General features: G+C 43.7%; 1 protein-coding gene across 2 annotated transcripts in view; it reads right to left on the bottom strand.

Moving 5' to 3' along the window:
• Nucleotides 1-16,942, bottom strand: part of Syap1 (synapse associated protein 1) — a 28,683-nt gene extending 11,741 nt beyond the window's left edge. Inside the window, exons 1-5 of one of the 2 annotated variants that reach the window (XM_052719615.1) lie at nt 16,562-16,942; nt 16,047-16,165; nt 15,757-15,823; nt 11,980-12,053; nt 3,057-3,196 (exon numbers count right to left, since the gene is read on the bottom strand). In XM_052719615.1, coding sequence (XP_052575575.1) covers nt 3,057-3,196; nt 11,980-12,053; nt 15,757-15,823; nt 16,047-16,165; nt 16,562-16,754 — 593 coding nt within the window. In that variant the 5' untranslated portion in view covers nt 16,755-16,942. The remainder of the gene's footprint in view (nt 1-3,056; nt 3,197-11,979; nt 12,054-15,756; nt 15,824-16,046; nt 16,166-16,561) is intronic. The other variant, XM_052719527.1, reaches the window with a different exon arrangement.

Raw genomic sequence — 16,942 nt, 5'->3', positions numbered from 1 at the left:
TGGAATCAGAGTTACAGATGGTTCTAAGTCACCATGTGGGTACAGGGAATCAAACCTGGGTCCCCTGGAAGCACAGTCAGTGCTCCTAACCACTGAGTTATCTTTCTAGTCTCCAAAGCTAGACTTTTTATAGGGCTGGTCTCCAACTCTCTATCTTCAGCCTCCTGAGTATTAGGATGATAGGGGTGCCACACCATGCCCAGTTAGAAATAATTCTTGTGACCATCCTTTAAAACAGTAAGTCAATTCCTAGGGTTTTGTGAGCATATGCAGTAGAGGAGTAGATGGTACATTTCTTTATATCCTCAACTATAAATAGCTATTTTAGCTACAGTCTAAAGATAAAATTTGTAATGTGATTTTAGCTATATTATATATACTTTTCTTTTGGAAGAGAGATGTAAAACTGTAGAAATTGATCTTAGCACTTAGATTGTGGAGTAAGTTGGAGGAAGGAGGATCAAAAGTTCAGAGTCATCCTTGACTGATTCCATAGCAAGATTGAAGACAGCCTGGTATATAGAAAAACAAGTCTGAAAAGAAAGGATGGTTGTGATGACTCATGCCTCCATCTCAGCACCTAGCACATGGGAGGATGAAGCAGGAGGTCCCTGAAAGATTGAGGCTGGCTAGCCTGGTCAATAACACAGTCTCAGGCCAGCCAGGATAACTTGGTAAGACTGTCTCGAGTGGTATGTGCTTGTAAACCCAGCTTTTGGGAGGTGAAGGTAGGAGATCAGGCATTCATGGTCATCTTCAGCTACATATGGTATCTGAGGCCAATCTGGGTCATATGAAAGCCTGTCTCAAAAACAAAAACAAAACAAAGCCAAACAACAATAAAAAGGAATTTGCCACCAGTATTTTGATAGTTATGGAGAGAAGAGTTTTACTATAGAGGAAAACACAAAGAAAAGGTTCTATATAACTGTCTTCCCGAGACTAGAAGAACTTTGCCAAAGTAGTATTCTCTTTTTTTTTGTTGTTGTTGTTTTTCGAGACAGGGTTTCTCCATGTAGCTTTGCGCCTTTCCTGGAACTCGCTTGGTAGCCCAGGCTGGCCTCGAACTCACAGAGATCTGCCTGGCTCTGCCTCCCGAGTGCTAGGATTAAAGGCGTGCGCCACCACCACCTGGTGTAGTATTCTCATATAGACAAAAGACCCGAGCTGTCATATGGTCCCAAGGACTATGAAATGTTTGTCAAAATCCCTATGTGGTCAGCTAAACATTGCATAATGAACATGAGCTCATGTATAGTCCCTCTGAAAACACCCTAGAAATCACAGAAGAGGAACTGCATAGATAAATCCTATAGACAGTGGAAGCCGAAAAGTCAACAGGCAAACAAAAATGTACTGTGTGGAGTTGTGTTACCCATGTGATGGGTGGCCAGCAAGAAGCAGGCCTGCAGACAGGTCCTGGAACAAATGCCACAGGTGCCTGTGAGGAGTGGAGAGATGGTTCTGTTCTCTCCCAGATTGCCCTGCCCTTCCCATGAGATAAATCCTAACTGTTTCCTATGTGGGGTACAGGCTCGCCTGGTACAATTGAGACTGGGGCTATGATGCCATACTAAAGCTACAGGGCACAGCCTGCACACAGGTTGGTGTCAGGCCAGGCCCTTCTTGTGTTGCCTGCAGCTGGCCAGGAGGTTGAAGAGTCCTCTAGCAGGGAAGCTACCTACTTACAGCTAGTTAAGTCTCTCCAGCCATAGAAGCCCATCATCAATACAGCATCATTACTGCAAAAGACAAGGGAAGGAAGCCTGCAACCAGAAGGCAGAGTCCCAGAAAGTTTCTGAGGAAAGTGCACAGAAAGACATTTTGAGAGAACTATAAATTGTACCCCTCTGGGAACAGGAAGATTTTGCAACCATGAAACAAGAATAAGAGCATTCTAAAAAGGGGACTCTCATAAAGTAAGGAAAAATGCCAGCTTTATTTGTTTGTTTTGATATTATGTTTTTGGACAGGGTCTCACTCTATAGCTTAGGCTGGCCTGGGACTCACTATATAAGCCAGACTGTCCTCAAACTCATAGTGATTCTTCTGCCTCAACCTCCTGAGTACTGGGATAACAAGTCACAATGTCCGCCTTTATTTTGCTTAGAAACAGGGTTTCCCACTTATGACCCAGGCTGGTCTCTCCTCTCACCATCCTCCTGCCTCTGCCTCCCAAGTGCTAGGATTATAGTCCTGAGCCAAGCCCTGTTTGGAAATCTGACTTCAAAAAATATGAACAAAATAAAGAGCAGTGACAATCATAATCATCATAATAAAAACCAGGCCTGGTAGCTCAGGCCTGTAAACCTAGTTACTTGAGAGCCTGAAACAGGAGGATTGAAATTTCAAGGCCTGCTGAGGATATGGAGTGACTTCAAGACCAGCTAGTAAGACCCTGTGTTAAAAAGTCAAAAAGAGGTCTGGGGATGTATTTCAGTGTTTAAACATTGCCTGGTGTGAGCCAGGTCCTAAATTCAGTTTCCAGTACTGCAAACACAACAACAAAAACCCTGCATGAGAGTCAGAGGTAGACAAAGCCACAGGGATACTGCAGAAAGGAAGGCCGCCCTCTGCTGGCAGGCTGATGGCAAAGCCTCACGGACTACTGCTTGTGCTCGAGCTTAAAGGGTAACTGGGATTTTATGAGTAGGGAAGGGCCTTTCTTTGGTGGAAGAAAAACCACAGGAAAGAACAGAACACAGCTGCTGCAAGCTGCTGCAGAGCCTGAATACAAAACACTGGATTTTTGGGAAAGGCAAGGGGCCTTTACAGATCTGATTTTATCTGGGTCTATGTGTCATTTCTGAAGGAAACATGTTCTACCTTAACTTGGCCAAAGAGCACATATCCTTCCCATTCTGACTTTACCTGCCAAGTCTGCCCTCCCTTTCTATTTTGGGGCATGCTGCCAAGTACACAGGGTCTCTGAAGGGCTACAGGGCCTGTTTGGATGAACAGATAGCATCAAGAGGGTTCTGGCACTGTGCATATAACTAGAGCCCTTAGGAAACTGAAATCTCTGAGCAGTGTCTGACTAAGAACACGGTGCTTACAGTTTAGGAACAAGGGCAAATCTCATCTTGCTTAGTAGCTCATCTTCTTGGAGCATGACCAGGGCGACAGGGTACATCTGATCAAAATCAAAGTTAAACTGCACACCAGCTGGTGGGTCACGAAGGAAATTCCTCTTGTCCTGTGGTGAAAAATGGAGGCAAAAATTGGTGGGGGGGAATCACAAAATGCAATTAATAGGTTATAATGTATCATGGATTTGATATACTTATTTTTTTTTTTTTGAGACAGGGTTTCTCTATGTAGCACTGGCTTTCCTGGAACTCACTCTGTAGACCAGGCTGGCCTCAAACTCAGAGGTCCACCTGTCATTACCTCCTGAGTGCTGGGATTAAAGGTGCGCACCACTAAATTTTTACCAAACCCTCAGTCACAAGGTCCACTGAGCTGCCACTGACTTGCTCACTTAAAAGAGAAAGAACAATCCATCCTTCCATGTTTTTTGTAACATTTACTTGGACAGCGGCTCCCAGGAGGCCAGATGGTTCACTCAATTGGTTGAAATCACATAATTAAAAATCATATAAACGTGTTTATTTTTATTAGACACCTTTAGGTATGTGAAAGCTATTAGAAACATTCCAACTCAAGACCAAGCACAGTGCGGCAGGCCTATAATCCCCCCAATTGAGAGGTAGAGGCCAGGGGATCAGGGCTTCAAAATTAGCATCATCTATATAGAGGTTTAGAAGTCAGCCTGGGCTACATGAGACCCTGTCTCAAAAAGACAAGAAACTGGGCTGGTGAGATGGCTCAGTGGGTAAAGGTGTTTGCCACCATGCCTGATGACCTGAGTTTGATCCCTAGGATCCACAGAGTGGAAGGAAGGAAGCAGATGGGGCTGGAGAGATGGCTCAGTGGTAAACAGCACTGGCTGCTCTTCCAGAGGACCTGGGTTCAATTTCCAGAACCCACATGGTGGCTCATAATATCTATAACTCCAGTTCTAGAGCACCTGACAGCTTCTTCCAGCTTCCTCAGGCACTGCATGTAAGTGGTGCATGTACATAGAGGCAAAATACCTGTACATATAAAATAAAAATTAAAAACCAAAAATTAAGCAACATAAAAAACAACAAAACCACCACCACAAAACATTTGAGAAAAGCATGGAATGAAGAATCCCAGAACTAAGAGCTAGGTATGGGATCGAATGCCTGTAATCCCTGTACTTGGAAGAAGCAGGAGGCTTAGAAATTTAAGGCCAGCCTCTGCTGCAGAATGAGTCCAAGGCCAGCCTGTGCTATCCTAGTAAGTTTAGAACTAAATTTGCCCGCCTCAAAACAAAAACTCAACAAAGTAAAACAACACAACACAGAATCCTCCTAGTTACAGACAACTTCTGGCTCAACGTAACACTCTTCTGCACCTATCTCTCCAATATACCTGGTGTCTCTGCAAGTGTGGTAGCTAATCTTGACTACATCTGGAATCAACTAAACCCAAGCTTCTAGGCACTGCTGTGAGGAATTTTATTAATCACATTATTAGGAAGACCCACCCCAAATCTGGCAGCTCACATAAAAGGACACAGGAGGAAACCTTGCTTTTTGCCTGCTTGCCCTCACTCTCTACGGCAAATTCATCTATCCTATTGCTGTAGCTGGTATTAAATCCAACTTCTTCAGGATTCCAGTGCAGACTGAAGACCAGCAGCTATATTCAGGAACCTTCTGGGACTGCAGTGCCAGACAGGAACTGCAGAGAGATCCAGCCTTGTGGACTGAACAACTAACAGAGTCTCAGCTTTCCGTTGTGAGACAGCTGTTGGACTATGTGAACCACATCCTGAGAGCCAGTCTAATCTATTTTTAATATGTATATTCACTCCGTCAGTTCTGTGCCTTTAGAGAATCCTGACTAGTACAGCAGGTAAGATTTCACATAAATAGGAAGGCAGGTAGTCCATACATTGTGATTAGCTAGCACTATTTTTTTTTAAAAAGATCTTGTTTGATACATAAGGCATTTTCACTTTTCAAAAACCTTTTTTTTGGGGGCCTGGAGAGATAGCTCAGTGGTTAAGAGCACTGGCTGCTCTTCCAGAGGTCCTGAGTTCAATTCCTGGCAACCACAAGGTGGCTCACAACCATCTGTAATGAGATCTGGATCTGGTGCCCTCTTCTGGCCTGCAGGCATACATGCAAACAGAGCACTCATACCTAAAAAGATACATACATTAAAAAAACAAAACAAAACAAAACCTTTTTTCTCTTTTTAAAAAAGTTTTTATGTGTACAGGTGGTTTACCAACATCTATGTCTGTGCACCACATGCATGCCTGTTGACTGCAGAAGTCAGAAGAGGGTGTAAGATCCTGAGACTGGGAGTTACTACTGATGGTTGTGAGCAGCCCTGTGGGTGCTGGGAATCAAACTGGGTCCTCTGAAGAAGCAGCCAGTGCTCTTAACCACTGAGCCAACTCTCCAGTCCCAATGTTTTTTTGTTTGTTTGTTTTTCGAGACAGAGTTTCTCTGTGTAGCTTTGCGCCTTTTCCTGGAACTCACTTGGTAGCCCAGGCTGGCCTCGAACTCACAGAGATCCGCCTGGCTCTGCCTCCCGAGTGCTGGGATTAAAGGCGTGCGCCACCACCGCCCGGCCCAATGTTTTGTTTTAAAGACAGTCTCCTATAGCAAATCTAGCCTTAAATTCTCTCCCTATTGGAGGATAACCTTGAACTCCTAATCCTCCTGCCTCCACGTCCTGACTGCTGGGATGACAAACATGAAAGCTGACTTTCCTTTTTCATTCAAGGTCATGAACAACTTTCTAGCTCTGAGGGCTAAATCAAATGAGCACTAACTTACCATAACTTACTAAACCAGACCTGTTTCCATAGTCATTTAAATAGTTTCTAACCTTTTGGAAAGAATTCTGAAAGCCAGGTATAATGGCACACATCTGTCATCCCAGCACTTGGGAGACTAAAGCTGGAGGATTGCCGAGAGTTTGAGACCAGCCTGGGCTATATACTGAATTCCAGAATAAGATGCTATCTCTAAAAAAGGAGAGTTTTTATTCCTTTGTAAAGTGATCTTTCAAAATTTTCAATTTTATTTATCATCATTAGTGTGTTGGGGAGGTAGAGGCACATACCCCTGTGACACAGCTTGTATGCAGAGGTGAGAGGACAACTTTGTGTATTTGGTTCTCTCTCCCATCTTTTATGTGGGTCCAAGGGATTGGACTCAGGTCACCAGGCTTGTGAGGCAAGAGTTTTCTTTACTCACTAAGCCATTTTACTGGCCCACAAAATGCTATCTTTTGAAGAAATTCCCCTAAGTGGAGTTTCTGGTCCATGAGTACAATTATTTCAATGACGATTGTCCAGGCTTTCCTGTGGAGGAGGTAAAAGCCAAGACGACTCAACTTTTTACCATAAAAAAAAAACAATAGAAGTGGGGGTGCTGCTGGGTGGTGGTGGCGCACGCCTTTAATCCCAGCACTCAGGAGGCAGAGCCAGGTGGATCTCTGTGAGTTCGAGGCCAGCCTGGTCTACAGAGCGAGATCCAGGACAGGTACCAAAGCTACACAAGGAAACCCTGCCTCGAAAAACCAAAAAAAAAAAAAAAAAAAAAAAAAAAGAAGTGGGTGCTGGTGGTGTAGCTCAGTGACAATAAAGCACATAAATAGTACACACGACCCTGAATTCAATCCCTAGTGCCAAAGGGGGTGGGGTTAGGTTAAAGAATGTCCAGTGAGAGAGATCAGAGATCCCTGGGACCCACATGGTAGAAGAGAATCAACTCCCTGCATGTTATACTATGATCTCCACATGTGCTGTGATGTGTATATGCACATACACACACACACACAAAATAAATGCAACAAAATTTTTCACAAAAAAGTAGTTTAAAACCAAAAATGCGCCTTGAATCCCAGCACTTGGGAGGCACAGACAGGTAGATATCTAAGTTCTGAGCAAGCTGGAGCTATGCTATAATACCCTGTCTCAAAAACAAGGTGGTGGGGGAAGTGCTAGAGAGTTGGCTCAGCAGTTAATACTGTTTTTCCAAAAGACCTGGGTTTGAGTCCAAACACCCATATAAAGGCTCATAGTTACCTGCAACTTCAGTTCCAGGGGACCCTACACCTTCTTCTGGCCTCCAACGCATGAGGCATACATGTAGCACACAGACATATATGCAGGCATTAATGCCTACATAGATAAAAATAAACAAAAGTGAAAACTATTGATCATAGTGAAAATATGGATTCATGAAGTCATGTGCCATGCACTGAGCTTTGATCAAGCTGGCCTTTGCTCTCTGAGAAAATACAGGTAAGTAAGCATAACATTAGAATCTTAGGCCTTTCAGTGTGCAATGGGGATAAAAGCACTAGCTACACTATAGTCATCCTGGGAGCTTCAAAAGATAGAGTATGGGGACTTTCTTTCTGAAACTGTTCTCTGCAACATCACTGCTTGTGGTGATATTTTGTTTGTTCTCTAACAAAGCTTGCCTCAAGATCAGAGGGTGGAGCTAGCCATTAGTTAACCATAGAGGTCTGGAGGTCTGTACAGACAGACAGGAAGTGATATGGCTGGGTGGAGAGAATATAAGGCGGTGGAGACAGGAGCTTGGCCCTTTTCAGTAGGAGGATTTGGAGAGGTAAGAGGTGACTCTGGCTGCTGCTTTACTTCTCTGATCTTTCAGCATTTACCCTGCTATCTGACTCCGGGTTTTTATTATTAAGACCAATTAGAATTCTCTAGCAATTCTGGCACCCAACGTGGGGCATGAATTCACGAAAAAGCCACTTGCCTGTGGCTTTGCAGTCACCTGCACAGGTAGAAGCTGCATGTGGCCAGAGTCACTACCCTGCCAGCTAGGTTTTCCTTTCTTTTTTCCCTAAGCCTCTGAGCAAGTGATTTTTTTTTTCTGTTGCAGCCTCTCTGCAACAAACTCCACAGGTGCATGGGCTCAATATGATTCCAGAGTTAGCCCCTCAACACCAAGCAGCTCTGCTTTTAGGCAGTTCTTGCTGCACGTGTTTCTTCCCCACAATTCCGTGTGCATTTTTCAGACAGCAGGTTGCCTCTCCTGGTGGGTTGTGGGCTTTCCCTGGACCTCCTCTTTGGGCTGCTGCCATACTAGGTAGCTGCCATGACACCTACTCAGGCTTCTACTGTTCTATGAAGCAGCACTCAGCCTCATACTTCACTGTCATCTGAATCATCATCTTTGGCAGATTTGGTGAGACAACTGGGAATTCTTAAAGGGTAGAATTAGTTAAATCAGAGTTTTTTCCCACAATAAAAATGGGAATTAGGTGTATGATAATATGCTGGACAGTTTGAAAATGGAACAATTAAATAAGAGGATAATTAATTTAGATGAGACTTATGCAACGTCAATTATAAACATTATTGGTTTAATCATTTTTGTTTTATCACTAAAAAAGTTGGTTAATATGAGTGCCAAGATGTAAGTTTTAGAAAAACTTATCAAAACAGATCATAGAGGTATTCAGACCCAGACAGAGGGATTTAAAGGAGAACCAATCTCTGAGTTGGATTATAAGGTTAGAGAGGAACAGCCTAAGGTTTTCAAACAGCCAAACTTAATTTATCTGGTAACCTTACAGGAACTGCCAAATGATAGATATCCTCAAGGCTGAGTATGAGCTGAATGGATTCCTGTGGAAATGTTAGATTTAAGGAGATCTAAGGAAGCGATAGTCTTACATGGCATACATTCACCTTTTGTAAAGCAGATGTTAAACTCATGATCAACTTGTAATAGAATTATCCCTCAAGACTGGAGAGACTTGGTTGTTGGAGCTCACTAGGTTTCGTAGTGGCCGTACCCAGCAGGACTGCTCAAGAGGTTGACTGGACCACGGGCCTGGGTACCAGGTGACTGTAACTAGAAAGAGGGAGGTCTTTTGCCCCACCCCTTGACATTGTTATAAATAGACCTTTGGAATAAAGTTCTGGACCTGTGGATAAGGATCGAGACCCACCCATTTCTCTTCTCTGTATTTCTAACTAAGTCTCTTATCCCTCATTCCTCAAGAGTCCTGGGGTAAATAAGTGTGGGAGATGGTCTTCTACAGATGGTGCCACGAACAGGGACCAGGGACTTGGCGAAAGGATTGCAGGGGGCGTTGCGAGTGTAGGCATGCTGATAATGAATTGAAAAATGAAGACAATGGTATTTTATTCTCAGGTGTATAGGGAGGCAGTGAAGGAAATATCTCAAGGCTGCAGTGTTAGACTCCTCTCTATAGATCAATTTCTCTGTCTCTGTCTCTTTTCTATCTATAAAAGATAAGGTTTATAAAGTAGACCTATAGATAAAGTAGTCCTATCTAAGGTAGTCCTATAATAAGCTTGTAAGAAATAGTTGTAAATGTAAGTTTAAATAAGAATAAGGTAGTCTATTAGGCAGTCTTAGTCCTATAGAATGTAGGCTTAAATAGGTCATAGATTTAGGATAAACTAGTCAGAGAAATGTAGGCTTAGAATATATAGGCCTTAGGTTTAAGGATACGGTGAAAAAAGTAACTTAAGAGTAGGTTTTTCCAACCTGGAAGCGGAGAGCAATGTCCATGGTAGACTATGGACTTGGCAGTTCCAGAAAGCCACCAATAACAACAAGAAACAGTTCCAGAGACGGCCAGCTTCAGAAAATAGCAGCCAGAGGGTCTCGGAAGCTGAAACCCTCAAGGCATCAATGCCGTGCGGGTGGCAGATGCACGAGGGTCTACAAGCTTTCTACTGAAAGAAAGCCACAGTGAAAAATGAACAAGCTAAGCCACAAGAGAGGCTGAGGACAAGCAGCAGTTTGGAAATCCCTGCAGAGATCCTGCACTGCGGGAAAGGTGAACAGCAAGATTCTGCAACCTTTGGGATGCTATACCGCGAGAAAGGCAAACGGCAGAGAAAGCCCAGCGGTTTGCGTCACCTCGGGAAAGATGAACAGTGAGTAGAACAACAATAAACAGTAGAGACGGCAGAGACCAGACTGCTTCCAGGACCAGAGAAGCAGTGTCAGTGCCAGACAAACAGCTGAGACAAGATGGAACTGCTGAGTGCTCCAAGTTAAACAGCCAGCCTGAGACTCTGTGGGAACTGCTGAGACTGATGGCAGGCCGAGTTTCCAGCAGCGAGGCAGCCATGCAACAGGACAGCGTACGGAGGATTCCGGGGACCCAGTTTGCTGAGCACTTGGACCGTCAATGGTGCAGGTAATGGGTTTTCCTCCCACAGCTGGGGTTGCCATGGGAAGGCCACAGTTTCAGCTCATGGCAGCTGAAGGAGCCTTGAGCCGGTGTGGCTATGAGGTGAAGCTCTCTAGCCTGGCCCAGGACTGGTTCCGGAAGGCTACAGACTGCAAAGCAGAGCAGTAGCTGAAAGTGAAAGTTTCAAAGAGACTTGCTTGAACTGAAAAGTCTTGGTTATGGAACTTTTCGTATTTGGAACTGTTTGCTTCAGAGTCATTACGACTTTGACAGCTATACACAGATTTAAGAGCAGCTGACAAGCCAGGCCCTGACTATGAGCACTCAAAGGAACTTTTAGGAACAGCACCAAAACTCTTTTTGAATTTTTTTTTTTTTTTTGGTTTTTCGAGACAGGGTTTCTCTGTGTAGCTTTGCGCCTTTCCTGGAACTCACTTGGTAGTCCAGGCTGGCCTCGAACTCACAGAGATCCGCCTGGCTCTGCCTCCCGAGTGCTGGGATTAAAGGCGTGCGCCACCACCGCCCGGCTGAATTTTTGAACTTAAAAAATAAAATGGACAGTAATGATTTCATTACAATGGGACAGTTTGAATTTACATATGCATATAGACTCTATCAACAATGATGACTTACGAACTGCTTATGGAACTGTTATGTAAAAATGGAACTGTTTAAATAGGGAAGTTTTTTTTTTAAAGAAAAGGGGGAGTGTTAATATTCCTCAGTATATTTAATTAAAAAAAAATTTTCGTGTTGAGTGAATTAATATTATGCTTTGTATATTTCTAAATTGTAAGTTGAGAGTAGGCTTGTAGGTTGAGATTAGGTTGGCAGGTTGAGAGTAGGCTTGTAGAAATTATCAATGTTAACCATGGTTTGGTGAAGTTAAGAAAGTATTTAAGTTTAAGATATATACATCAGAAGTTTACCCTATGTTTTGTTAGCAAGAAATATTAAGAATTTGCTTTAAGATGTAAGACTGAGAAAATCGTAACTATGCATAGCAATATTTATATTAGAATTATGTTAACCTGTTAGTCTTTAAGTTTGATGTGGTTGCATCAAAAGTTTTTTCTTTTAAAATATAAAGAAGAGGGACTGGGACGTGGTGGCACATGCCTTTAATCCCAGCACTCAGGAGGCAGAGGCAGGTGGATCTCTGAGAGTTCGAGGCCAGCTTGGGCAACAGAGTGAGTTCCAGGAAAGGCACAAAGCTACACAGAGAAACCCTGTCTCGAAAAACAAAAAACAAAAAACAAAAAAAAAGAGGAACCTATTAGAGCCCACTAGGTTTCCTAGTGGCTGTACCCAGCAGGATTGCATAAGAGGTTGTTTGGATCATGGGCTTGGGTACCAGGTAACTGTAACTAGCAAGAGGGAGGACTTTTGCTCCACCTCTTGGCATTGTTAAAAATAGACCTTTGGGCCGGGCGGTGGTGGCGCACGCCTTTAATCCCAGCACTCGGGAGGCAGAGCCAGGCGGATCTCTGTGAGTTCGAGGCCAGCTTGGGCTACCAAGTGAGCTCCAGGAAGAGGCGCAAAGCTACACAGAGAAACCCTGTCTCAAAAAAAACCAAAACAAAACAAAACAAAAACAAAAAACAGTAACAAAAGAATAAAGAAAAAGAATTCAGCTAAAGAGAAAGTCCTATGAACAGAGATGTACTATGAGAGGAGAAAAGTGTTACCTATACAGGGTATTTACAGGGTACTCACAGCTGATAAAGCCAAAATCTGCTGTTGAATTGTTTCTTCATCGTGACTATCAACCCATGGCGGCACAGCGGCTTCTATACAGGAGGGAAAAAAAGGTTATTGGGGCTGGAGAGATGGCTCAGTCGTTAACAGCACTTGCTGCTATTGCAGAGTACCTGGGTTCAGTTCCCAGAACCCACATGGCAGCTTAAAACTGCCTATTAATTCCAGTTCTAGGGGATCTGACACCCTCTGGCCTCTGAAGGCACTACATGGTTACAACAGTTATACCGTAATCTGTCATTAAAAAACAAAAAGGAAGGTTTTTACAAAACCACTTAAAATATGACTATTCACTATAATACCAGACTTAATTTGTAAGCTTTATGCATGTATGTATTTGGTCAACAAATACTCCACTTGAATGATACAGTATAGAAATCTGACAACAATTTAATTAGATAATCAAAATCAGTATCACTGGGCACACAAAATGGCTCAGTGGGTAAAGGTGCTTACACACAAGACTGAAGACCTGAATTCTATGTCTGGGACTACATGGTGGAAGAGTCCTTTGGCCTCCACATGTGCAAAGTGACACACATTGTCACAAAGAGTAGGGGAGAAACACACTGTGGATCACTGAACATGTTATTTCAAGAACAGAACATCAAGAATATACAATCCTATTCTAATCATGAGAAAGTATCAGATAAAGTTCAAATATACAAAAGTCTATTAAGAGGGGAACAGTCCATCCTCATCACTTGGAGGTAGAGTCAGGAAGACCAGGAATTCAAGGACAACTTCATACTATATAGCAAATATGATGTCAGTCAGGACTGTCTAAGACCCTATCTCAAAAAAAAAAAAAAAAAAGACAAACGTTGTTAGAACATTCCAGACTCAAGGAGGCTAAGAGAAATGACAGATATATATATAATGTCATATCTTCAACTAGTTTTTGGACTTAACTAGATTCTGGGGGGAAATGTTATAAAGGACATCATTGCATCAAGTAGCACGATGAATAGGTGTTAGATTTGTGTATTATGTCTCTAGGCATGGTGGTGCATGCTTGTCATCTTGGCACTTGGGAGGCTGAGGCAAATAACTGCTTCAAGTTCTAAGCAGCCTAGGCTATAGTGTGAGATGCTGTTAAAAAATCTGGGCATGAGCTGGGCGGTGGTGGCACACACCTTTAATCCCAGCACTCGGGAGGCAGAGCCAGGCGGATCTCTGTGAGTTCGAGGCCAGCCTGGTCTACAAAGTGAGTTCCAGGAAAGGCGCAAAGCTACACAGAGAAACCCTGTCTCAAAAAACCAAAAAAAAAAAAAAAATCTGGGCATGGTGATCCACTTTAATTCTAGCACTTGGGAGACAGAGGCAGGCAGTTCTCTGTGCACAACTCTTAACAGTTCAAAGCTATCCTGGACTACACAGCAAGTTCCAGGCCAGCCAGGGTCACATAGTACAACCCTGTCTCAAAAATAAAAATAACAATAAAAATAAAAAGCTGGAGAGATGGCTCAGAAGTTAAGACTGCACGACAAAGTGTAAAGATGGCTCAGAAGTTAAGAGCACTTGCTACTCTTCTGGGAGGATCCAGGTTCAATTCCCAGTACATATGTAGTGGTTCACAACTTTCTGAAATTCCAGTTCCAGGGGGATCTGATACCTTCTTCTGACCTCCTCAGGTGCCATACTACTCTTGTAGAGGCCCCAGAGTCAGTTCCTAGCATCCATTGTCAGGTGGCTCACATCTACCTGCCACTCCAGATCTAAGGAACATGCCCCTATCACACATACACATAATTAACAATAAAATAAATAGAAAGGGCTACTGAGACGGCTCAGCTGTTCAAAGCACTTGCTGCGAAACTGATGCTATGAGTTCGATCTTTGGAACCCAAGTGGCAGAAGGGTAGAAAACACTCCTGGAAGTTGTCCTCTGCCACACACAGGCCAGAAGTAAATAAAGGTAATAAAAATTAAGGGGGAAGGGAGACACAATGAACCTTAAGTGAAACCAAAGTAAAAGACAAATTAGAGGCAATAAATGATAAGGCTGGAGTCAAATTGTTAATGAACAGTTAGAAGCTGAATGCAGAAGATACCAAGATGACATACACTTATCTAGATATGATTAGGAAGGGTATCCAGGACTCCACTCAAGCACCCATCTGCTCTTTATAGTGGATTCTAACTGCACTAACCCCTAACACATGTCAGACCCAAAGCAATCCATTCTAAAGTAAAGAGACAGTTCCACATTTGCCTCATACACAGTGATGAGGTGATGGTCACATTAGTGTTAGGCTGGGGATATAGCAGCTCAGTTGGTAGAATGCTTGCTCAGCATGCATGAGACCCTAGGTTCCATTCCCTGCACTGTACAAACCTAGTATTGTGATACCTATAATGCCACCACTTGGGAGGCAGAGGGAGGAGGGATGAAATTCAAGGTCCTTGTTGACTATACAGCAAGTTAGAGGTCAGTCTTGGCTATGTGAAGCCCCGTCTCAAAAACAAACCAATGAAAATCAGTTGGTATCAACGTTAAAATGGCTTTTTGCAAAGACCTGTCAACACTGGGATCATTATCTGAAATGTAGAGGCTAGAAGTCTTACCCCTTTCAAGCTGCTGCCCTAGCTAAGAAGATGAAAGAATCTGACAACATAGGCTATTTGTTGCTGGTGATAGTGTTTTATTTCTTGATTGGTTTTGAGACTGTATTTCATTTAACCCAGGTTGGCCTCCAGCTTACTATGTAGCTGAGGTTGGCTTAAACTCTTGATCTTTCTACCTTTGCCTCTCAAACACTGGAAGTTACAGGTCCCAGCTAGGTTTTTATTTGTTTTGATTTTTGTTTTTAGATTAGGTCTTGCTAATCTAGCTCTCAAACTCCTGGCAATCCTTTTGCCTTAGCTTCTTGGGCACTGGAATCACAGGTGTGCACCACCAGGCCTGGCTTGGCTTTGGTCTTTTTGATTGACCCTCTTCTCTATCATGCTCAGTAAAAGACTGAATGTGTGTGTATTTGTGTGTGTTTTTGTGTGTGTGTGTGTGTGTGTGTGTGTGTGTGTGTATTTGTGTGTGTTTGTGTGTGTTTGTGTGTGTGTGTGTGTGTGTGTGTGTGTGTGTGTGTGTGTGTGTGTGTGTGTGTTTGTATTTTTCTTTTTTGAGATAGGGTCTCTCTACATAGACCTGGCTGTTCTGGAACTCACTATGTAAACGAGGCTGGCCTCGAACTCTCAGCAATTGACCTTTCTCTGCTTCCCAAGTGCTGGGATCAAAAGGTATGCACTACCACATTCGACTATTTTTTAATTTAAAAAGTTTTTTTTTCCAATTTGTAGCCCAGGCTGGCCTGGATTTACTATGTAGCTCAGGCTGGGAGTTCAGCCTCAAACTCATAGCAATTCTCCTGCTTTAGCTTCCCAAGTGCTGAAATTACAGCCACTATGCCTAGCTGTACATATAAACTGTATACACTATGCATATGCTCTACCATTGGGCCCCATCCCAGTATTAGATGTTTTTTTTATTACTAGAGCCTTAGTATAGGTTCAGCACATAATAAACACTCAATACAACCTGATAGGGAAGCTGGGGTTGTAGCTCTGCAGCAGTGCTTGCCTAGTATACCTAGCATGTATGTACAAGGACCAGGGGTTGATCCCTAGCACCACAAACCGACACACACACACACACACACACACACACACACACACACACACACACACACACACACACATACACCTTGACTGAGAAACTAAGACAAACCTATATCATACCTGACTTCTTTGTGTGTTGTTCTTCAACAAATTTTTTCTGTTCTTTTTGAAAATCCCCTATAATGGTCTGTTAGAAAAAACACATGAAAAGTCAAATTACTTTGAAGTTTACTATTAGGTAAGAATTACAGTCAAGCTACATGGGCACATGTATGAAATTGTCCAAGAATCAAGAAAAGATATTCTAAAAAAGTTCCATCAGGATACTATATTTTACTTGAATTAATGAGATTACACTAGCTACTTACAACTTTCATAAATTCCTCCTTTTACAAGTTTTCTAAATATACCTTATCAATGATGTCATCTATTTTTCCTTCTTCCACAGATTTCTTTATTGTCTGAGCTGTTTCAGTAACAGATTCTGTTATCTTCTTTGTGGCAGCACTCGCAAAGTTAAACAAATAATCTGTAAATGAAAAAAAAGGTCTGTACTTCATTCAAATACAATGGTTATCACACCTTCCCATCAGTATCTGCAGAGAGTTCTGCTCAAGGACCTTCTTGGATACCAAAATCAAACCAACTCTAGCTGGGAGACGGAGGTGGGGATTCAGGTGCAAGTTGGCAAGTTGAACAAACCGAATTGTTTGTCAAAACCCCGAAAACGGTGGCACACTGCTCGCTTTACCGCGCCTGGGCTTTCCACATGGAAAGCGACAGGTTCTTAGGGACATCCAGGACCCGACTAGATGGCTTGGTGAAGCTTTAGCGTCGCCCATGTCCCGGAGGACCGCCCCCCTCTCACCCACCTGCATCCCCGCGTCCCCTTCCAGCCCGCCCTCGCGACCCGGAGGGGACTCACTTCCAAGGCCTCTGGCCTGGTGTAGGAGCTCTGGGTCCTCTGCCGGCTGCTGCTCGTCTTGGGTGGGTTGCTCGGGGTGCTCCTCAGGAGGCGCGTCTCCGGCAGACAGCTCGTCCCCGCTGGGCGGCTCTCCGACCGCCGCCGCCCCCTCGGGCTGCTTCAGGCCCAACCAACTGCTCAATCCTCGGAACATCCCGCCCGAGGGGTCGCCGCCGCCGCCGCCGCCGCCGCCGCCGCCACGGTCTCCTCACCCAAAAGCGCTAACTGCCTTGCAACCTGACACCGCGGGTCTTCGAGGGCGACCGACCGGCCGGAAGCCTGGGCGACACTGCCGGTGCCAGTCCGCCCTGACCCTACCCTCTATTATGGCTCCTCAGCTGA

Source organism: Peromyscus californicus, unplaced genomic scaffold, assembly GCF_007827085.1.
Source record: "Peromyscus californicus insignis strain IS unplaced genomic scaffold, ASM782708v3 Scaffold_10__1_contigs__length_136768540, whole genome shotgun sequence".
In the NCBI taxonomy this organism is placed as follows: Eukaryota; Metazoa; Chordata; class Mammalia; order Rodentia; family Cricetidae; genus Peromyscus; species Peromyscus californicus.
Note: the sequence above shows the minus strand (reverse complement) of the source record. Positions and strands in the feature narration are given on the sequence as shown.